The sequence below is a fragment of the Pholcus phalangioides genome, unplaced genomic scaffold, assembly GCF_987345545.1.
Source record: "Pholcus phalangioides strain wild (caught in Gottingen) unplaced genomic scaffold, Ppha-v1.0 ptg000042l_1, whole genome shotgun sequence".
In the NCBI taxonomy this organism is placed as follows: Eukaryota; Metazoa; Arthropoda; class Arachnida; order Araneae; family Pholcidae; genus Pholcus; species Pholcus phalangioides.
Genome location: NW_028301628.1, coordinates 16,548,403 through 16,572,859, shown reverse-complemented (window position 1 = coordinate 16,572,859; position 24,457 = coordinate 16,548,403). Strand labels below are relative to the sequence as shown.

Sequence of the window (24,457 nt, the reverse complement as noted above, 5' to 3'; positions counted from 1 at the left end):
TAGGCTGGAATTTAGATTTCGAGCCCCCAAACCAGCTTTTCAGGGGCCCCTCTGTGATTAATTTATAGTGTGAAAAATCAAAAAGTGATAAGAATCGTTGTGGCCCCTGTCAGCCCTTCCTTTGTGGAGGGGGGGGGGAGGTCCATGCCGAGAGGTATATATATGTATAATATACACACACAACAGCAGTGCTCCCAACACAGGGTCGGGGTACCCGGGGAAGATTTCACGTATAAGTAAAAAGTTTTCATTTCCAGGGGCCCTTGATGGATCTCATTGTTTTCTTGCTGCTTTAACGTTGAAAAATTTCGATAGCGGAAGCAAAAGATATATCCAGGGGGGTCCTGGATTTTATTCGTTGGTAAAACGAATACAAATGAAAATTTTTCATGGCACTCGCTCCGGGGGATGACCGACAAGCTTCCAAGTCGGGGGCCCCATGTTTACAGGTTTCATTTTGGGTGCCCTGGATTTTATTTGTTGGTAAAACGAATACAAATGAAAATTTTTCATAGCACTCGCACCGGGGGATGACCGACAAGCTTCCAAGTCGGGGGCCCCATGTTTACAGGTTTCATTTTGGGGGCCCTGGATGAATCTCATTCTTTTCTGTTGTAGAATTTGCAACAGTGGAAGCCCGAGATAAAGCCAGTCTGGGGCCCCACCAAAAGTATGCGAATTGGTGTCCCGGGTAATTTTTTGGGGGCCCTGGATTTTATTCGTTCGTAAAACGAATACAAATGAAAATTTTTCATGGCACTCGCACCGGGGGATGACCGACAAGCTTCCAAGTCGGGGGCCCCATGTTTACAGGTTTCATTTTGGGGCCCTGGATTTTATTCGTTGGTAAAACGAATACAAATGAAAATTTTTCATGGCACTCGCACCGGGGGATGACCGACAAGCTTCCAAGTCGGGGGGCCCCATGTTTACAGGTTTGATTTTGGGGGCCCTGGATGAATCTCATTCTTTTCTGTTGTAGAATTTGCCACAGCCGAAACCCGAGATATAGCCAGTCTGGGGCCCCACTAAAAATCTGCGTATTGTGTCCCCGCTACTGGATGTGGGGCCCTGGATTTTATTCGTTGTAAAATTGATAAAAATGAAAAATTCTCACAGGGGGGTGTCCGACAAGCTTGCAGGTCAGGGCTTCATGGAAATGTTGGCAGGTTGTAATTCGGTGCCCCTGAATGTATCTCATTGATTTTTGTGGTTTAACATTGTAAAATTTGCAACACATCGGTAGCCCAAGATATATCCAGTGTGGGGCCCCACTGAAATTCAGCGAATTGAATCTGGGGACCCCCATGGGGAAGTTTTCTGGGGATACTTGATGAATCTCATTTGTTTTTTGTTGCTTTATTATTATTTTCATTAAAATTCGCTTCTTCAGTAGGCTGGTGCTTTCACACGTCCCTTTCCCCTTTTCCATAGCACGCTGATGAAGTGGGACGAAATAAACAAGATATGTCCGGGAGAGAAGTGGGGGGGGGGGTTGGCCGCCAAAGGCGGCAGGGGGGCAGAGCCCCCCTAGTATATACATATATTCAGTACATGTCCTTTGCCCCCCCCCCAGAAAAAGTTGAAATGACGGCCCTGGTCACCGACCTCGAAGCTTTTCCGACGTCCACAGCTGCGAGTGCCACGACAAATTTTCATTTGTATTAATTTTACTAACGAATAAAACCCATCGCCCCCAACAAAATACGTCGGACCCAGAAGAGAATAAGATTCATCCTGGGCCCCCAAAATGAAACGGGGTCCCCGACTCGGAAGCTTATCGGGTATACCCCTGTGAGGGCCATGGAAAATATTCATTTGTATTCATTTTACCAACGAATAAAATCCAGCGCCCCACGCAATCACTCCGGACCGAATTCCGGACTGGAAATATCTTCAGCTTCCGCTATCGGAAATTTTTCAGTTTTAAAGCAGCAAGAAAACAATGAGGTCCATCAAGGGCCTCTGGAAATTAAACCTTTTAACTTCCCCATGAAGGTACATGTGCAATGTACCAAGGTACCAAGACCCCGTATGTTGGGAGCACCGGTGATTTATGTATATTATACAATGTCGGTATGACCCCCACAAGGGCAGGGCTGACAGGGGCTGGAACGATTCTTATCACTTTTTGATTTTTCACACTATAAATTAACCACAGAGGGGCCCGTGAAAAAGCTGGTTTGGGGCCCGCTATCCCTCCCATCCTAGGGGTCCCTACTGTAGGAAGTGGGAGCCTCTCGGTACATACACATAAATTAGTCCCGATGGGGGGCATGCAAGAGTTGGTCCCGATATGCAAGAGTTAAATGAAAACTTGAACCAAAATTGTAACCGACTTCCGTAACCCAAAAACGTAACAGATTTTCGTTACATAAAATCATCACTAATTTCTGTTGCTTAGAAACAGGCCCTTTTCGAGTTTGGGATTTTATATTATAGAGTAGATAATAATAATTCAAAGCAAAAAATATCGAAACCCCTTTAGAACGTTGTTCAACGGACGGCTTTTGAAACGACGCAACGTACCAACGAGAACGACAGGGGGCAAAGCATATGCACTCAATGTGTGTGTGTGTATATATATATATATATATATATATATATATATATATATATATATATATATGTACATACCATTTTTAGTGTATTTTCAAAAGCCCCCCCCCCCAAATGACGGTCCTGCTCAAGAGGTTAACGAAGCCACGCTGGAGATTTTTTTTCCATGAGATGCTTCAATAATTTGGTGACAATTTCAGTAGAACATTAAATTGCCCAAGAATCATAGTACATAAAACAAATGATATATAGAACATTCGTTAAAAAATATACACGAACATACCCTAACCCAGCGGTTCTTAAATTTTTTTTCACTCACGGAGCCCCGTGGGCCTTTCATTTTAATTGATTTATCATATTTTGTTTATTCATTTCATTTTCCTCGACCGGTCGCAGAGCCCTGGAAAATGCATACGGAGCACCAGTTGAGAACCGCTGCCCTAACCAAGCTACTAACGAGTGAATTAGCACAAATATAATTAGTAATAACTGGAGGAAAAACTAATAATTTGTTCTCTTAGCACAAGCTGTAGTTTTCTGCGTGGATGATGAATGAATTAATGGATTCGGAATAAACCTCAAAACAGTGGTTAAATTTCATAGGTTTGAATATATATTCATAGATACGAATAATAAATATTTTTGTCAAATCAATTAACAATCTCTAATTTACTGGTAAAAACTTTCCTTTTCTTTCTTTCTTTTTTTCAACTACAACGTGGGTATTTGTGCCCTTTTCAAACCAAGTAATCCTTCTTTTCTCAATAAGCTATTCTTCTTTTCAAACATTGATGAGTTTGGGGAGGAGAGGGCTGTATTGTTGCAGGAAGGGGCAGTTTGACGACACTGTGTACCTGTCACTAACCGTACAATGAGATGGGGGAAGGAACTGGTTCCTGGCGAACGCATTTATGAGTTCGAGCCGAAATGACGGTAGTTGTCTTCGGACTCATATATGAGTTCAGGCCGAAATGACGGTAGTTGTCTTCGAACTCATATATGAGTCTTCACCGTTTAGAAGGTTAAAAGATATAAAGGCAAAAACTCTAGCAAGATTGGTAGGCCTGATTACAATAACGCTACATATCATACAATTTGAATAATCTGAAAATGATTGACCCTAGAATAAGCCACCCTTTCAACTTCATGTGCAAGTTGTTTAATGTCTTTAAAGCACAATCTATTTTGTATTTAGAATATGATGGTATGAAATTTTACTCTTTTGTGCAAAATGAAATACACTGCTCAAAACAATTAGGGGAGCACATGGTTTTAACAAAATTACGCAAAGATGTATACCGATAAGTAACATAAAATGAATCATCCATAATTTAAAGCCTAGCAGGAAACGGAAGAAGAAAACTTCATATGCAAATCAAAGTTCATGACGTCAAAAACCAGAAAAAGGAGATAAGGGCAGCAATTGGGATGTTGCAGAAACGTCTGTTTTACTGCCGTAATTGTGAAATTCGATTGCGCAGTATTTTTTTTTTGAGACATGGTGACTTGAGGATGTCTCAACAACGTGATTTACCGGAATCCATGGCATGGCGTGTTATAGGCAGACTGGAATCCGGGCAAACACAACGTAGTGTCGCGGACGCTGTTGGAGTCGCCAGAAGTGTTGTTGCAAGGCTGTGGAATCGATTCCAAGAAACAGGAAATGTTAGACGTCGACCAGAGCAAGGTCGGCCACGCGCCATTACAGCAACTGATGACCTGTATATACGGTTAACAGCCCGTCGAAACAGAACAGAGAATGCTACGCAGCTGCAAAGACGGTTGCTCTTGGCAACAGGACAAAGGGTGTCCAGCCAAACAGTACGTAATCGGCTTCATGAGGGAGGGCTCTATGCACGTAGGCCGATGGTCTGCATTCCGTTGACCTCACGCCACCGTGCGGCCCGAAGAAGATGGGCTGCTGAACATCAAGATTGGGAGCAACATGATTGGAGCCAAGTGCTGTTTACAGACGAGTCCCGATTCAGTCTGGAGTGTGACACCCAACGTGTTCTGGTATGGAGGGATAGGGGCACTCGAAATTACCCCGCATTCGTTCGTGAAAGGTCACAATACAGACGAGCTGGTTGGATGGTATGGGGTGGAATCAGCATAGGCGGACGTACTGACCTGCATATCATTCGGAATGGCACTTTGATGGCCCGTAGGTATGCAGACGAGATACCGCGACCTCATGTCATCCCTTACGCTGGAGCCATTGGAGATTCCTTTGTTTTAAAGGATGATAATACCCGACCGCATAGAGCTCGTCTGGTGGAGAACATGCTTGAAGCTGAAACAATACAGCGTATGGAATGGCCAGCGTGCTCTCCTGACTTGAATCCAATCGAGCATGTTTGGGACATGCTCGGACGACTCATTGCTGCGCGACCAAGGCCGCCTCTTACTGTCCGAGACTTGCAGATTGCACTTCTTGAAGAGTGGAACAGTATTCCCCAAAGTCTGATCGATAACCTCATCGCATCCATGGTAAACAGGTGTGCAACAGTCTTAGCTGTTCGAGGAGACCACACGCCCTATTAAAACTCATGCATCATGTCTAAACACTACTTTTTTTTATCGTTTACATGTAACCAAATTGTAGCCCTAAATCATGTTTTTTCCATATTTTCAAAGAATTAAAGCTTAATTCCAAATTTTTTTACATCTTTTTTCTGTATTGCGCATTGATACGCGTGTACTATCCATTGTATGCCAATACGTGGCTGTCTCGCACGGTTTTCTTCACTTTTTTGCTTGCTCCCCTAATTGTTTTGAGCAGTGTAGTATCCTTTTCCCACCTGGGTTTTTTTTTTCAAAACCAGCTTGGACACCAAACGGCAACTGAAAGAATATGGCTTGGTATAAGGTACTAAAAAGGCTACAGAGAGTTTTCTCATTTTATTTCATTATTACATCCAATGATGTGTTATTTCACTGTTGTCAGGGGCGTCTGAAGTATTTTCAACCCCTGGGTGCTCACAGAGGTGTATGCAAGGAGGGGGAAGAACCCCCACATATTTTTAAAAAATAAATATTGCCTTTTTTTATTTACTTCTGTTATTCTATAGAAATACTACACTCATGTCCATAAATTATCTGTATCTTTTTATTTCTATAACTAATTAGGGCTGAATTTTTTTGCAGCAAATTTTTTTTTAAGTAAATTAAATGAAAATACACTCATGTCCATAAATTAAGGATAATGACAGCTCCGGCGAATAAAGGTTCAGAAACACAACGAACGTTACTTAATCATAAAGCCCATTTATTAAACAATAGATAAAGAACAAAAACGATGGTGTATGTATGATACCATTCATAAAAACTACGATTTTTGCTCCCTGGAGCAATTGTAAGAAATATCTCCTTTACAAAAACTTAATATTACATGGTTGGTATGATGGTTAATACATTGTATGTCTCCCATGCGATGAAATACAGTCCGTACAACGCCTAGGCATGCTGAGTATCAAATTACCGATCTGATCTTGCGGAAGATCACTCCACTCAGCACAAGCAATGCTCTCAGAAGTTCCGGTACATATGTAGGAGGTGGTTAACGGGCTGCAACTCGTCGGCCAAGCATGTCCCACACATGCTCTATCGGATTCAAGTCAGGTGAGAATGCTGGCCATTCCATACGGGTTATATCCTCAGATTCAAGGCATTCGTTTACGATGTTTGCTCGGTGAGGACAGGCGTTGTCATCCATAAACACAAATTCTGCGCCCATGGCACCCCTAAACAAACGTACATGTTGTTCCAGAATGATGTCGCGATAAATTTGGGCTTTCATGGTTCCGGTTTGAACATGCAGATCTGTTCTGGGACCCAGTATAATTCCACCCCAAACGAGCAATGCTGCACCACCGTAACAATGCCGTTCAATGATGTTGTCTTGGTGGTAACGGGTACCTGGCGTTCTCCATATGACAGTCCGATGTGAATCAGACTGCAAGCTAAACCTGGACTCGTCGGAAAACATCACACAAGCCCACTGTGACGATGTCCACATTGCATGTTCTCTACTCTCCAGGCTAATCGCTGCCGACAATGAGTTGCTGTGAGCGGAACACATCTGACAGGCCTGCGAGCATATAGACCAATATCTCCCAAACGTCTGTACACGGTTTGCCTTGAAACTGTGGTACCCGTGGCTACAGATAGCTGACGAGACAGGTCGGATGCTGTGCTCCGTCTGCTTCTTTTGGCAGTTACTGCCAAATACCGGTCTTAATTCGGCGTTGTAACTCGGGGGCGACCTGTACTGTAACGTCTACTGACATTTCCGTTATCTTGGAATCGTTGCCAAAGCCTAGAGATGGCACTTTGGGCAATTCCAAGTTCCTCAGATACTTCCATCTGAGTACGCCCACATTCCAGGCGACCGATAATTCTACCACGTAAAAAATCATCCACATGCGTCCTCTGTGTCATAACTATTCGCTTATGGCACTGAGCGCCTTACAGAACTCTTGTGAACGATTTCACTTCTTTGCCACCATTCCTTATATACCCCTGTCTTACACTCTCGTCATTGTGACGTACTATCGGTATCATCTGGTGGCTTCCTGAAATTTGCATATCATTCTTGCAGATATGTGTGATAATTCTAAGGTGAAATTTTTACTTTAGATTTCGATTTCCGTGCGATTCTGAATTATCCTTAATTTATGGACATGAGCATAGGCGTAAACTTCTATACGGCCCATGGGCCCGAGCCCCCCCCAACATTTTTGAAGAAGCGGCTCAGCCCCCCCCAAAAATTCGTATGAATATGGCTTAATCATTTTGCAATGATGAAAAAATTTTTTTTAACCAAAAGTTGTCCTAATTATGAATTAGTTAATGGAAACAATCTGCTCAAAATTTTAGTTCTTTTAAAAAATCTGGATGGTCTTTGGCTTTCTTGTTCCATGACAATATGTTTATCTCATTTCTTCCCTGCCGTTCAATCCCCAATTGCACCCTCCATCGGTTCCAATCCTTACTGCCAGAAGGCACGGCTGAGAGGAAGATTCTTTGAGGTGTTGAGGGGGGCTCTTTCTTCTTTGCCTGTGGCAAAAACTGAGTGTCTCTTCTTTTGTTCACTGCGACCGGAGGACGGCCATGGCGCCGACATGAAAATAAGCCCAAAGATGCATGGTGGGGGGGGGAGGGGGGGAGGTTGAAAATTGGGAAGCAATGATATTGAAACCGAAATAAATTACACTCTATAAAGAATAGGTGCCAGAACCTAGAGGTAATTACTGAAAAAAACCATTGTGCAATGCATTCTCCCTCTCCTTCGTACAAGCTTGAGTCCTGTATATGCGGGAGGACCAATAACTTTTAGGCCCCCCCCCCCAATGTTTTTTTGAAAAATATTAGGGAAAAAAGCACGTTCTAAATGCCCATTCATAACAGATCTTGAGGACCGATGCCGAAACATTTTTCAAGCTCCTTTACAACAAAATTTGACTGGGGGTGGGGGTAGAACATAGAATCAAATAAACAACAAGTGAATTATAATATTGATTTTAAAAAAGGAAATGAAAAATAAATGATAATTTTTCAAAGGTCCAAGACAAACCCCTCGACCGGGCTTTATTGGCCCATTCGTTAAGTCACCACTACATTTTAACAATTAATACAAAATATTATCTTTATAACTAAGGGATTCCTGAACTATTTACGTTCGCAGCACTCATGGAAATTTTAAATGTTGCCCAACACCTCAGCCAACGTCTTCCTAAAGAGTGTAGTCAACACCATAACCCTTGTTTTGTGGAACAGATTTGCACCCTCCACTAATATAATTTGACTGGCTCTTCGTTTTCGTAAGAATGCTCATTTAGGAAAGAAAATTAGAATTTTTTTTGAATTTTTGAGTAGGAAAACTGAACATCCTAATCTAAATTGTGCATGTGTATCAATAAAAATTGTACGAACTGTATAATTTTTATTGATGAGGTGACTGAAAAGGCAGTGACAGCAACGCCAATGAGGTATGTGATATCCCCGCCCCCTCAACGTTTGCTCCCCATCTGGTTGGGAATTTCGAAGATGAGAAACGAAACTAAAACTAATTCAATAAAAAGTTATCAATTAGGTCATTGCAAAGATGGCCTACTACACATTATCGGTGGGGGGGGGGGGAAGGGAGATAGCCTTCAAGTTGGCTACAAGACTCATTCATTCATAAAAAAAATATCGCTCACAAATTGAAAAGAATTTCTTCAATTTAAAAAGTAAAAATTAATCTTCAATTACCTAAGGAAGCAGGTTGGCCACCCCTTTATAAATAGTGAAATGCATGCACAATATCAGTATGTAAGTGCCGCAAAATGTATCTATTTAAAATTCAATAAATCATAAATAGTCAGTCCTCGGTATAACGTCACTCGGGGACTGGCCGGAATCTGCGATAACTTGATAACGAGTAATCCCATTTCACTAATTTTGTTGGCAAGGACTATAAAAGAGATGTTATAGGCATCCCCTATCCTGCATCAGGGCCTCAGACTGGGGCCTTTGGTGGATATAGTGAATTTTTCGTGTGAAAAACAAAAAATGATAGGGGGGGGGGAATCGTGCTCCCGCACTGGAGCCCTGTTAGTCCAATACCTTTTAAAGCAGCTTGCTCGAGAAGGTGTTGGTTAGTCCCACCATTGAGCGGGGGGGGGGCATGTTTATAGTGCAATGTATGTCTGATGATAATAGTTATGACTTTACAACGAGATCTTTGGACGAGAGATCTTTTCAAGCCTCTCTCTCTGTCATCCGTTTATAAGATTTAAAATTGAAAATTAATTCAACAAAGAAAAAATTATAGGTTTTCTTTCCATGTTTAGCGAGAAAATTCTTTTTCTATGAACACAGGACCATAGAGTGCCTTTTCGGGGCCCCCAGGGCACACTTTTTCTGGGGGCCCTTGGAAAGGATTATTATTATGCGAAATAAATGTACATTATTTTGTGGCGCCCAATTAGGCATGTGGCCCGGGGGCAATGCCCTGTTGCTCCAGCCTAGTTAGGGGGCCTGTATGACCATATAGTAGTTATTCCAGACAACCAGCTTTCGCGGGTAGATAGGACAAGGCAAATCGCTTTGGGACAAGATCAAAGAAAAGCGTTGGGTCGCAATAGGCAGGATTAACCATTGAGGACAACAAAGCACGTACTTCTGGCACGGGCATCAAAAAAGAGCAATCACTAATTTATTTTTTCTTAGCTGAAGATTGTTTACTGTCACTGTAGATCGGCTGGCGACAGAAGTAGAAAATGCCATCAGTGATTCCTCTTGAATGCACTTCTGTACTATGCCTGTGACAGATACCCATTATGAGTTAAAAAAAAAGGAGAAAACTGTTCAACAGAATACATCCCAACCCCTCCTCACTTGTTAACTTGGGAACTGGTTGACGGGTCTATATCGCTTCCTGTACGATCTCCTTCCTCATTGTTTGTACACCCCTCTGGAGGTAGCAATGTATTATATGATAGCAATAATGAGATGGATGTTGTAGTTTTCCTGTCAGCGGCACTTTGACTATTTTTGTTCCACTGTAGAAATTTAGTAGCCTTTCTAGAATACAACTGCCCTGAAGCGAGGCGGAGCATACACAAACACACACATATATATAGGCGAATTCCGAACAAAGACGCACACGAATGGACAGCCAGATGTATTGGAAATTTTTCCCTGAGGAAGCGTGAGAACTTTCCCGAAATTTTCAGTCATGGATACCGCCATCTAACTGAATCATGTGTTTATAGGTGTTTAAGTAACACACATCTCTGTGTCCCTCCTTCAGGAAGCTAGCACAGTGTTACATTTTTATGTTGTCCAGATGTACTAACCATGAGAAAAAAACGAAGAATAAGACATCCGAAATGTTCACAAAAGATGAATTCGGCTGGTCAAATCACCATTTGACCAGCCGAACTATAGTAGTTACAAAAGGTAATTGCCGACAAATGGTTGCGCACGAAGACGTGAGAAATTTTTCTGTACAGAGTTGACAATACCGAAAACATGATTGCCATATTAACTATAGCATATAAGAAGAGGAAGAAACATCCAGTTATTTTTGAATACAAGTGTCATCGTTGAGTGTTCATGTTACAAATTTTCAAGTCAACGCTGATCGATCGTTGCATCCTTACTCATCCTTCATGATGAAGGAATCATTATCAAATCCCAATTTGTAGCAGAGCAACAATAATCTTGGTAAGTACAACCTCATTAGCAGTTTCTCTAATTTTTTGGGAATTTTGCGATTGCATAAAATGTTTATACAGATATTCTTGAGGCCAAAAGCTTTTACGACATTGTTTGGAACAAGATTGCTAAAGAAATCTAAAGTACAGTAGAACCTCTTATCCGAGGGTGGATTATCCGGAGTTCAGAAATTACAAAACTACGAAAGGTGAAAGAAAACCGACCATGAAATTATTGATCAGACAACACAAGAGATTTTGGTAATAATATTCGGTGATAGTGATTAGAAGAATGGGAACAGAGATTGTTATTGAAGTTATGATCAGTTAGATCAGAGTATCCTATAATGGGCAATATCGTCCCTTGGGGGCATGGAAAGGTCCGGGGGGAGGGGATTGAGAAAAAAACAAATTCTGAAGAGGAGGACGATGAAACAAAAAGTTTGGAAAACTGCGAGTTGGATTATTCAAATTTGTTTTGCTTAAACAGTGGTCTCTAATAACAAGGAACAAAATAAGTCGAAAATAATTTGTGTAAAAAAAACATCTTATGACACCCAAATTTTTTGGTTTTTCTGCAAGTCAGGACCTTTGACTTGAAGTGCCCCTAGAAAAAAGTGGACAATTATAACCCTGCATAAATAGGGTCAAAGATGTTTAGCTTATTAGCGAATAGAGTAAATACTGTGCTGTTTAAATTAAATGGGCCACTTCATGCAGAAATTAGGACCGGTTCAGAAACTATATAATTGTATAGCTAGGTTCTTGTGTGTATTTTTTGCGTAAATTTAAATGTGAGTATTTGACATGAACAACATGAGGATACAAGAAATATTTATTTTAAATCAACGAAATGTATAAATATGCATTTCATTCGAACTGTTTGCTATTGCTGCTATGTTTGGTTATTCCTGGTGATTTAAACCGTGGTTTTCGATAGGCCGTGGTCAGCATTACATGATTGAAAATTTTTATATCGTTAGATTATTAAGTTATTTTTGTTAAAATTAATTTTTAGGATAAAATATGAATGGCATATCTATCACGTGGGTGTTTATGGTCAAAACTGATACCAATTGATTTATTGAAAATGATTGCAAATAAGATAATGCTTGCCCAAAAATAATTACCGGTCCTGCAGGTCCTTCAACGTTGAAATTTTTTACATGCATCAGTAGTATATGAGCAAAAAAACACTATACGTTGAATATAAGTGTTATACATTTCGGTTAATAAGCACTCGCTCAGACGTATATTATATGTAAACAAAGATTTTCCCCCTTCTGATTTATGAATTTTAAAAAAAAGTATTTATACTTTTACTGATATCAGTATGACTTCAGTATTATACTAATACTGAAGTGTTTGTTGTTAAGAAAAATAAGCGAGCTGCTATGCCAATGGATTTTTAAACGTTTGCTATCTGCGGCACACCTTAATATTAATAGCAACTGATCACCTATGTTGGCCAACTAAAATCGAAACCAATGTTTTTATACCCTCTATGGTTCTCCTCCATAAAACGTATTGAAAATTATTTTTTTCCAGAAACCGATGTAAATTGGCACTGTTAGCATATTTTTAACTGAAACAATACATCATCACAGCAATTTAATTAATTATACTGGATTTAACTAGCTAAAATAATTAATTAAGGGTAAAATATAGTCTGCCTTAATTTTAATGTTATCTATAAACAGATAGAATTTTGCGCAGCAAAGTTGAATAGTTTCGTCCTTGAATTTTATTTCCATTTCCCTCAATTTGGTGCTATAATTGGGACAGCTCTGAAATATGACACCAACAAGGAATCGGCTTTTTCTAGATAGATAAAAATTATTGTACTTATATAGCTGTAACCTTGTACTGAAATGACACTAAAGGATGTACTTTCTGAAATACCAAAAAACCTGTTTGTAGTTTTTTGACCATTTACCATGTCTATTCAAAAATCAACGGGACTATATAGGGTTAATGCGCAAAAAAGTTGCTCTTCCTTCACATTTTTTTGATTGATTTCATAATGAGATTATCACCATATCAGATATTATCTACACCGAACTTTTGTCATTAATTACGCAATAATAATTTTCTCATTATTAATACGTGAAAGAGCTTAGTATGGTGTTGCATTTTTCCTCTCTTTAAACACTGTACTCACTCAGACATTTTAATATTTTTGTTTTGTTTGTTTATATTGAATTTTTTGCAAATCAAATACGGTACTCCTGTACTATATTCAAATGTACATTATTGAACACAAATGAAACGAAATTAAGTATTTCTGCTCGAAGAAATGCCGACCAACAAAAAACCAAAATATCAAATCGTAATATTTTCAGTGATTTTGTCCTCTTTCCCCCCCCCCCCACCTCTAAAGAGAAAAAGAAATGAACATGAAGTAAAATCATTTGTCAAACATTTTATAGGATAGCGGCTCTGGCTGCATAAGCCTATATGACCATGCTTTTTGAATTTTTCATCGAGTATAAATTTCAATACTGTTTTAAAACATTGAATGATTCCTGTTTTGATGTCATTTGAATATAGCCGATCTTGACAAATCAAAAACTATGTACGAAACAGCCATATTCCTGAAGAGCCAAGCATGGTTTTTGCTGAAGAAAAACGGTCCGAAATGATGTTTTTTAGATTTTTTCAGGACTTACGGAGACCCCCCCCCCTCTCCCATGTTGAAAGCCACACTGTTTTCGTCATCCTATGATTCCACTCTAGCAATCCTATGCAGAGAATGTTTGGTGCCGATACCGATTTTCTAGTCGCCATGGTGACCTGGAGCCCGAGATTTGTCAATCCCTGGTATATAGGGACAGGGTTCGTACCCTCCTTGAAAATCCTTGGAGAAAAAGTTCATTTTCAAGTCTTTAAAAGTCCTTGAAAAAAATTATAATCATTTTCAAAGTGTTCCTGCGGATGTGACCACGGAATGGATGTGGCTTCAACAATATCTGTTGCAAGTTCCGAAATGAACTGACTGCTAACGGAGGTTGATTGTTGACCCGACGCTTTGACCCGACTGTTCAGCGACGTGCTTAAAAACCTCGTTTATACGACGCGACGAATAAACGAGGTTCCATTATATGGGGCTTGAGCCCCCCCAACATTTTCAATAACTTTACGCCCTTGGACATGAGTGTATATAAGAGCGGTTCTCAACCAGTGCTCAACGTATGGTATTGGTCTTGTTACTTGTGAAAATGATAACAATATCTGAATGATAACATTATCCATGATTTTAATAAGGGGCTTCGACTGTATAATTAGATTAGATTGGGAAGGGGGCAAATTGATCAATGATCCCAGTATCTCTGCCCATGCTATCAACTTTTGCCTTGTTTTACACATCACATTCTAATTAATTTCAACAAAAATATTATAAAGAGTATAAGAGTACGTAAAATATTTTTTTTATTATTTAAATTGTTTCCTCATAGATTGAAACTGCTGTGTATGGAAGTAAAGATACAAAGTTAGCTTATTTTATGGCACCTGGCATTACAATTGGGTATGTTTTTTTTTATTTCAAAATCGGTTGACTGGTAGGTTTTTTGGGAAAAAGTGTAAATTGTCTCTTTTATGATATTTATTTTGGCACTATGCAATTTTTACAGTGTTCAGTGAAGTATTGATCCAAAAAAGCACAGATAACTGTATTTGATACAAATATGAATTTTTTTTGAAGGAAAATGTCAGTCTTCTGAGGAGTCATTCACATTCCCTATTCAGCACACACACATACACCTATGCTCTAAGGAAGAAAAATTCTACATCTCTGCTCTACATCTACTCTACATCTCTACAATTCTGTTTGATGCAGGGCCGGTCTTAGACCAAGCGGCACCCTATGCAAAACTAGCAGTCAGCAGCCCCTGCCCCTCAGGCACTGATCCAGGATGATGTGTGTCCAAGGGACAATTTATTGTTTATTGCTAGTCATTACTGTTCCCTAAAATATGGGACTGATTTGTTATTCCATATTATCGGACTCTTGAGGGGGGGGGGGGGGTCTCTCCATGACCCCCCCCCCTCTGGATTTGTGCTTACCCTCCTCCTTCTTCTTAGTTGACTAAATTAGGAAAACAATAATAACTCCAAATTAGAGAAATTGGCTGAATTAGTTGTCATCTAAAGCTTTTTTTCTCAGAGGTTTAATTAGTTGTAATTACTTTTGAAAATTCATTTATGACAAACAATTTTTTAAATATTTCTTGAGGGGTATAGATGTAAGTATGAAAATCAACATTTTTTCCACAAAAATATAGCAAACATCCAACATCCCCTATTACTTAGAGTTTCATTATCAATAGATGAAATTTTCTCATGGGGGTTATACAAACAAGAAGGCCAGTCCGCATGAAGCTTGCAACATCACTGAAGGAGGTCATATCACCTATAGCAATTGGATATAGCAGACCCGAAACTGACCATGAACCCCCGCTCTGTCCTCATAGGGGATATAAGAACACCCAGAGGGCTTGGGCCATGGTGGAAAGCGATGCGATGTCCGGAGCACCAAGCACTGAAAGACCACCAGTGGTAATGATCCTTAGAGACCACAAAAACTTTGTTTTTGTATAAAATCAATTACAAATAATAATATTATGAAATATAATTGAAACAGAAGACAACGTAAGTACAAGCAATTTTTTAGTCAGCTTTCGAACACTTAATATCATAGATTTCGGTTATTTTTCTATTAATTAGAAAAAAATTTTTAATTGCCTATTTCAAGCATTTTTAATGTCTTTTTACCTGTTTATTTTGACCATTTTTTGTACCTTAATTTCTGGGCTCTATAAATTACCAATAAATTGTGTAGTTTTGTTCCATAAATAGTCCTATACTTTATTGTATACATAAATCTGAAGTGACCTAGATTACTTTTTGCTTTCTTTTTTTATACAGTATCACATATTTTATGGCCATGGCTCTGACAGGAATAATCGTTATTAGTGAGAAAAAACTGGGCCTTGTTGACCGCTCTTGGATGGCTGGTATGTATATAATCTAGCTAAATGTGAGGTCTTATTTAAGATTAGAAATAATACATCTTATCCTAAGACTCATTGGATGGCAAATTTTTATACAATGACATTCTTTTGCTTGAACTACCAGTAGAACCTCCCACAAGAGGAAAAACTAGCAAAGGGGCTGTGAGATCAGCCCTATTTATAAAATTTTTATTGATTATACAGTTTTATACTCAGAAATCAATTTTATAAATTTGAAGGTTTCACGTGGGGATGATGTGGGGGTGGCTGTAAGTAAGAAGGCAATTAGAAGAACATATGGTCTAGTGGGGAGTGGGGGGGGGGCAAATAAATGTTAAGAAGCATTGCTCTAAATGAGTGGTTCTTGACCAGAGGTGCCCAGGAAGCATTTTTAGGGCTAGCGAGATGGAAAAAAGTATCATGTTAGCTGATTACTTAAAAAGATTGAAATGATGAGAAAAATTAATTTTTTAATTCTTCAAGCAACATGAACCATACATAAATAACCATGACATTTCATAGTTTTAACTTCCACTCACAGAAATGTGTCATGCGAAATTTGAAAATCCACAATTGAAAGGGATTAAGAAGACTTTTTTCCAGTGGGACGACACAGGTGTTTTTAAGAATCTGTTTAAAATGAAATAAAATTAGAATGAAGTTTTAGTTTTCTTGCCACTTGTTGCTCCTAAGGGTAGAAGATGATGGTGGGCGAGAGAGGAAAGTGTGTTGTGCTTTTGTATTTTAACTGGCTCTTAATTAGATTACCCTACTGTTTCATCAAATTTTATTATAATTTTTGAGTAGCTTTCAATGTTAATTATTTTTTTTATAATGTTAATTTTGCTGAATTTCGTTCCTTTACTATGGCTGAAGTCATAGTTTAATTGTTTGAAGTGATTTGATTGAAGAGATATTTGATGGAGACGGTCAGGGATGTGTATATGGAGCGATGGACATGAGAGAAAAATTTTTTTGTTCTACTTCAAGCAATTCTTTATTCTACTACAGGAGCATTTCTGCGTGCCGGTTTCTCTCTTCATCTTCTTGCTAAATTCTCTCTTCGGCATCTTCTCTCCTAATTTTCTCTTCTGCATCTTCTCGTAGGATCCTCTCTTCTGCATCTCCTCATTGAATTATTTCTTCTACGAGGGTCTGTAGCAGTTCTTTTGCAAAGACCTAGTTGTATTCCTTGCTTTGGATGTTATAAGTTTTTTTAGCTTTATCTATTGTTAATCTAGTAGTCCCCCAATAGTATTTCACTTAATCTTGTTCACCCCTCAGAGTGTGTATTATGTTACATATGTGTGGCAACGTTCTTTTTGTTTACCTTTTGTAGTTTTGTATTCTTTTTGTCTTTCCTTATGAAGGTACTACCATTTTTCCTGTCTAAATAAAATATTTGAAGTTACTTTAGGTTATGGGGACCAGTGCTCGCTTAATGCAGGTTAGTGAGTCTGAATAAATATATTAAAATGGAAACCACCAGAGTTTCAAGTTGTATACAGCCACTATCCAAAGAAAACTATGACACCTGGAAGGTTCAGGCACAAGCTTTACTTATTAAAAGTAAACTGTGGGATTATGTGAATGGGAAAATCACAGAACCAGCTGAAGATGAGGAGAGACAAAAATGGCTTGACAAAGATCTAGAGGCAAGATCTGATTTGTTGCTTATCATCAGCCCTACAGAACTGAAACAAGTAAAAAATTGTGTTACATCCAAAGATGTATGGGATACACTAAAAGGTATCTATCAAAGTTCTGGTCCTGCAAGAAAAGCAACTTTGTTAAAAAAATTGATATTGTTAAAGATGCAAGAGAAAGCTGGTGCAAGAGAGAGCATCTCAATGCATTTATGGACACTGTAGACAAATTGTTAGATATGGATGTTACAATCCATGATGACCTGCTGTGTGTAATGATGTTATACAGTCTTCCACAATCATTCGAGAACTTTCGAGTTGCAATAGAGTGCAGAGATGAATTGCCATGACCAGAAGACCTGAAAATAAAGATAATTGAGGAAAGTGAAGCAAGGAGCTCGCATTCCAAGGCTGAAAGGCATCTTCAGGCATAAATGCCTGAAGATGCATTTTATGGAAAAGGGAAACCACACCACAGGTTTCGGCGTACAAAATCATTATCAAGTGAAAAAGAAACACGATTTCGATGCCACAAGTGCCAAAAGCCTGGACATTTTGCTCGGGACTGCTGGTCAAAGAATGGGAAAAAATATAACTCTTCCTTCAAAGCAGAAGAGAAGTGTCTGTCATCACTTGTAGACAAACCACAAGCCAAATCATCCTGGTGTTTGGATAGTGGAAGCACATCTCACATGTGTTGTGATGACTCCAGTTTCAAAAATCTCATTGAGGACCATGATACTGGAATGATAAATCTAGCGGTTGTAGGTCAAAACACTAAATTCCAAGGAAAGGGAACTATAGAACTGAAATCCAACAGAGACTCTACAGTTACATTGAAGAATACGCTGTATGTTCCTGAACTGATGACAAATTTATTATCTGTGAACAAAATCACTGAATATGGAGGAACTGTCATTTTCAAAAGGAATGAAGCTCTTGTTAAAAACCAAAAAGGAGAAATAGCTTTGATTGTACCCAAGAAAAATGGTCTGTACACATACGATGCTAGTAATCGACCAGAAAATTCAAGGTATACAGCAGAATCCAAGATCATGACCTGGCACAAGAAACTAGGTCATATCAATGAAGTCGACCTGAAATCTGCACAAAGAAACAATGCAGTTCAAGGAATGTATTTTAATCTGAATGAAAAACTGAATGACTGTGAAGCGTGCATTCAAGGAAAGATGACAAAAGTCCCATTTGAGAGAAGAACAGATCCAAAAGAACTGGACTTGTTAGAGATTGTGCATTCAGATGTTTGTGGGCCGATGCGAGTAACATCTCCTGGCGAATCAAAATACTTTGTAACCTTTATTGATGAAAGTTCCAGATATTGTAAAGTGTACTGTAGCGTAGTGTAGAACTCATTTTTGCCAATGAGATAACAAATCATTATTCTTGATTAAATGATTTTTAATTTTAAATAACAATATATGTACATTCTACATTTTAGTTAAAATACTTTAGTGTCGACCACGTTGGTCGCACATCCATTCACTATCTCGGTTCGTCTCTCTCTCTCCAAGTTCTTATCTCTCGTTAGACGACGGCGTACTACTCTACAGGAGCAGGTGTTTACAACCGGCAGATGTTTTGTCTGCACCCGCCGGGGCAGTCCACATAAGTTCAAGGGGTAGGATTCCATGGACGTCACAGCTTCCTCCCCCCTTAAAGAAATTTCCATTGGGATTTTCACAATGGAAATTCACAATCTAAATTAACCACAAATAAGCTTATAAGAAGATTGCAATAAAATTATATTAACACTTATATAGGGGTATATTACCACTGAAGTACCATGTCAGGCAAATTGAGGCACAAAAAAAAATTTAAAAAAAAACATTGTTCGCGATACATTGCAATTAAATCACAGAAAAGTAAATTTTAAAAATAAAAAATAATAATATGATACGTAGAATTTTCTGGGTTTATATATAACCGAATTCAAAATAATTTTTGAACAACACACAAAAAAAACACAATTCTTCATTAAACTCTGCAATTATAATGGAATAATATAACACAAAAAATAACAAGAAAAATTAAAGCATTCATACATAAAATTTTCGAAACATTCAACAAATTGCAAGTCATTCGGGAATATTACGACTTAGCACATCAGCATTCCTATTTTTGCGACCAGGTCTGTGCTGTATCTGAAAGTCATATTGTTGGAGTGACAATGCCCAACGCATCAGACGCTGGTTTGTGCTACAATTCTTCTGTAACCACACGAGAGGATTATGATCAGTGACAATCAAGAATTTTTGACCATCTAGATAATAGTGTAAACGTTTAACAGCAAAAACAATGCTCAGACATTCCTTCTCAGTAGTAGTGTAGTTTCTTTCTGCCTGAGAAAACTTTTTGCTGAGAAAAAGTATAGGATGTTCTTCTCCTGCACTATCCTCTTGAGCTAAAATTACACCCATTCCCATATTTGACGCATCAGTCTGCACAATAAATTGCTTAGAGAAATCTGGTGCATATAGCACTGGTTGACTAATTAACTTGTTTTTCAAATAAGTGAAACTCGCATTACACTCAGGAGTCCAGATGATTTCTCCTTTCTTTTCTTTCCCTTTTAAAGCTTCTGATAACGGTGCAGTTAATACCGAAAACATAGGAATGTAATGACTATAATACCCTACCAATCCTAAAAAAGCTCTGATTTCAGTTTTGGTTTCTGGAGTAGGAAACTTTTCAATGGCCTCTATTTTCGCTTCACATGGTTTCCTATACCCCTGCCCAACTATATGACCCAAATATTTGACATGATCTTGGGCGAAACGACATTTTGATGGTTTTAGTGTTAATTTAGCTCCCTTCAAGCGTTCTAACACTAATTCGACATGTTTCAGGTGTGTCTCCCATGACTCAGAAAATATAGCTATATCATCGAGGTATGGTACAGCGAAATTTTCGTATTCTCTTAGTAATTCTGCCATAAGTTTACTAAAGAAATATGGAGCATTTTTCAGACTAAATGGCATGCGTAGTGGCCTGTACGTTCCGAAACTGGTAACAAAAGCGGCAAATCTTTGAGCTGTGGGACTCAATGGAATCTGCCAGTATCCTTTGGATAAATCTAACAAGGTAATAAATTTTGCTGATGAAACTAATTCAAGCCTTTCTTCGATATTTGGCAATGGAAAAAATTCGGTGCGTATCACCTCATTTAACCGGCGATAATCAATACAAGGTCTGGGATCCTTATGTGGTGCTTCAACTAAGATCATTGGTGAGGTATAATCTGATTCCCCTACTTCAATTATTTTCAAATCTAACATTCGTTGAATTTCAGTTTTTAAAATACCATTCTGTCGTTGAGAAATCTTATACGGCCTAGCTCTGACGGGCTTATCATTTATCAACGTGATATCATGTTCAACCAGATGGGTCATTCCTGGCTCGTTAGAAAACATCTCAGAATATTTATTCAACAGTTTATGCAATTGTTCAATTCTTTGGGGATCTATACGTTCAAGCAAGTTACTTTTCTGGACAATGTCTTCAAAATTGAAAATATTTGGATTGGTATCCAAATGGGGAAAATCTATATCATTGTCCGTGTACCCATCATTTCCTACGCAATCCAAGAAATTAATGCTCTCGGGTCTTTTGTAATACGGTTTTAGCATATTTACATGATATATTTGTTCTTTTCTATCCGGAAGCTTAACAATGTAATTCGTCTCGGACAGTCTATTTTGAATTACACCGGGACCAGTCCACTGAACTGCTAACTTATTCGGTTTAGAAATTGCAAAAATGAGTACTTCGTCACCTTGCTTAAATTCCCTTTTCACAGAATTTTTATCATACCATTTTTTCCTAGTTACCTGTAATTCTTCCATTTTGCTAACTGCCAAGTCCTGACACCTTTTCATCCTATTTATGAGTTTAAGAACATATTCTGTAACAGGACTTTCCTCATCCCCTGACTGTGTCCACTGTTCATACACTTATGTTTCTGGAGTTCTTAGATTCTTCCCGTGCACTAGTTCTGAAGGAGTGAACCCTGTACTTTCGTGTGTAACTGTACGTAACGCTAACAATGCTAGCGGAAGGTGTTTTTCCCAATCGGGCCCAGATTCTTCACACAGACACCGCAACAAACGTTTAATGGTTCTGTGAAACCGTTCCACAGGGTTGGACTGTGGGTGATACACGGAGCTGTGACTCACCTTAACCCCAAATCTCTGAAAAAATTCCGAAGTGAGAGCACTCGTAAACGACGTCCCTTGATCACACTGTACTTCTTTCGGGAAACCTGTCCTGCTAAATATCTCGAGTAGTGCATTGACCACACTCACTGATTTAATATCAACGACCGGTATAGCTTCTGGGTATTTAGAAGATAGACACATGGCTGTAATGATGTACCGTTTCCCAGTTGGAGTCTCTGGAAGAGGTCCACAAGCGTCTATGTTAATTTTTGAAAATACTTCCTGAATAATGGGAACCAATTTGAGAGGTGCCTTCTTCTTTTCGTTAGGTTTTCCCGCTCTTTGACATTGGTCACAAGTACGCACATATTCCTCCATATCTTTATAACACCCAGGCCAAAAGAAATATCTCAAAAGCTTATCTTTTGATTTCGTAACTCCTACATGAGCCGAAGTGCTTTCATGGCAAAGTGCCTTAACACTATTTCTGAGTTCTATCGGTACTAGTAGTAGTTTTGTTATGTTTCCGAGGTGGTCCTCATGCATCTTAAACAACAGATTGTTTTCAAAAACATATGTTTTCTTCGCAGTAGGATTTACAGGCTTTTGGGCTAATGCCATTAATTCCCTTAAGGATTGACAGTCCTGCTGCATTTTAGATAGTTTCTTAGAACTAACCTTCAACAAAGACAATTCCGCAGCCCCTTCACTGATTTCTGGCAATTGAAGATTATCACTTTCGTCAACAATAATATCTGATAACAGACGATCATCACCTGCCTCTTCATTTTCTTGCGCGCCTAAACAACTCTCCCCGAGAACTTCAACATTTTTCTCTTCTGGGATGATCCCCTTATTAAACTTTGCTTTCGTTTGAGCCCTTGTTTCTACGGCATTCAACGCCTCTGGGGACAAAAGACAAGGCTTCTCACACCCTTCCAATAATTCCGCCGTACGGTTTCCTAAGAGATACCGCCCCTGATCCAATTCGTTTCTAATGACTGCGGCTTTGGTACATATTTTTCCAAAACTACCGCATAATTCAACATGTGCCAAGGGTAGGCACTTGGGATCAGGATCTAACGGCGTTTTAAGCCATATGTTTTCACCTGTCAACATATCAGGAGTGATAAGCTTCTCACAAACTATATCTATTGTGGCCCCCGAAACCCTCAAAATTTTCATAGGAATGCCATTTACTCTACCAAGGGTTGTATATGGGTCTAAAAGATCTTTTGACCCATCATTAACATAATTAACTGTACCCTCTGATGTTCGCTTCAATTTTGGGCAGTTTGGGCGTAAATGCGATGGCGAACCACATTGATAGCATTTAAGGGACCTACGTTTCTCAAATTCTCTATGTTCTTGTTTTTGTAGATCTTTTTTCTCGTAGTGAGCAGATTTATTAGGGAACTTTTTATCTGCATATTGCCATCTATTATTGCTATACTTTTTGTCCTGAGGGTTTTTCGACCCTTCTCTAACATTCTCGTAAGCATCCAATTTTTCGGCCAATTCATAGGGAGTGATAATTTTCGTCCACTCATCAATATAATGTTCTCTTATTTCCGGTGGAACGCGCCTTTTTATTTGATCTGTGACCATCAATTTTTTTAACCCTTCAAAATCAGTCACTTGCAAACCTTCCACCCACTCATCAAAATATTTAGAAAGTTCAAAAACGAAATCCCGCCACGGCTTGGCTGAATTTCTCTGATGTCTGACAAATTTTAATCGAAAATTTTCTGGGGTCATTTTGAACCTGTTTAGGAGAACCATTTTGATGTGTTCAAAGTTATCAAAATTTTCTTCTGATTCCTTTGCTATAAGTTGTACCACGTCGGGTGGTAAAAGAGCCAACATGGCTGATACCCACTTTTTTTTTTCTACCCCCACTCTTTTAGCTTGCCTTTCAAATAAAGCAAGAAACAACGCGATATCCATTTCCTTTTCATCGAACTTGGGGACAAGCTTTGTCAGCTCATAACTTCCCCCACCGCTTCTTATATCGAAATCCAAACAACCTCGACCCTCGTTTTTTATTGCTGCTTCTAAGCGTAGTTTCTCTAATTCAAACTCCCTTTCTTCCCTTTTTCTTTTTTCTTCTGCCTCTTCCTCCATTTGTTTTCTCGCGAATTCTTCTTTTTTCTGTTTCTCTTCTATTTCTTCCTGAAGTTTTCTCTTAGCTAATTCCTCCCTAGCCTCTCGCTCTTCGACAATATTAAAAAATTGCCCCTTAACAAACTCTTCTTCAAAATCTGCTGAATTCATAATCAGTCTTTTTAGATCCAAAATTCTCATTCTATCATTCACATTCTCCCCCAACTCTTCCGCTAACAACCTCAAATCTTCTTTTCTAGCTTTTGCAAGGAATGCCATAGCTGATAATATTAGTTATACAAACTAACTTCAAAATAAAAGTAATTCAGCTATTTTTCAAGAATAATCAAAATATACAATCTACCACAAATAAATAAAATCAACTGCGTTACATTTTAAACAATACTGTGCCTCAAAAAAAAAAAAAGATTTTGCCTTAATCATGGCACTTACCCCTTCGGACTTCAGAGAGACTTAGAACCTAACGAGATGATCTGATGATCCAACAATAACTATCACTGTCGCAAAAGTCACTGGGTGAAACTGCTGTTTACACACTACTCTACTTCAAGGCACTTATTGTTCTCCTGACGGAGCTGATGACCCAATTCCTCCAGAGTTCCGAGATTTATCCAGACGGCACTGATGAGTGAATATTTCCCTACGGCACGGATGACCGAATACGGCACGGATGGCCAAATCTCTCAGCGGCACGGATGGCCGGATTTCTCCACGGCACGGATGGCCGGATTTCTCCA

The 24,457-nt window shown here is 38.9% G+C and overlaps 1 protein-coding gene across 2 annotated transcripts in view; it reads left to right on the top strand.

Annotated features, from left to right (window-relative positions):
* Nucleotides 1-24,457, top strand: part of snu (ABC-type transporter snustorr) — a 350,310-nt gene that overhangs the window by 286,322 nt on the left and 39,531 nt on the right. For both annotated transcript variants that reach the window (XM_089255064.1, XM_089255065.1), the window contains exons 12-13: nucleotides 14,219-14,289; nucleotides 15,690-15,778. In XM_089255064.1, coding sequence (XP_089111190.1) covers nucleotides 14,219-14,289; nucleotides 15,690-15,778 — 160 coding nt within the window. The remainder of the gene's footprint in view (nucleotides 1-14,218; nucleotides 14,290-15,689; nucleotides 15,779-24,457) is intronic.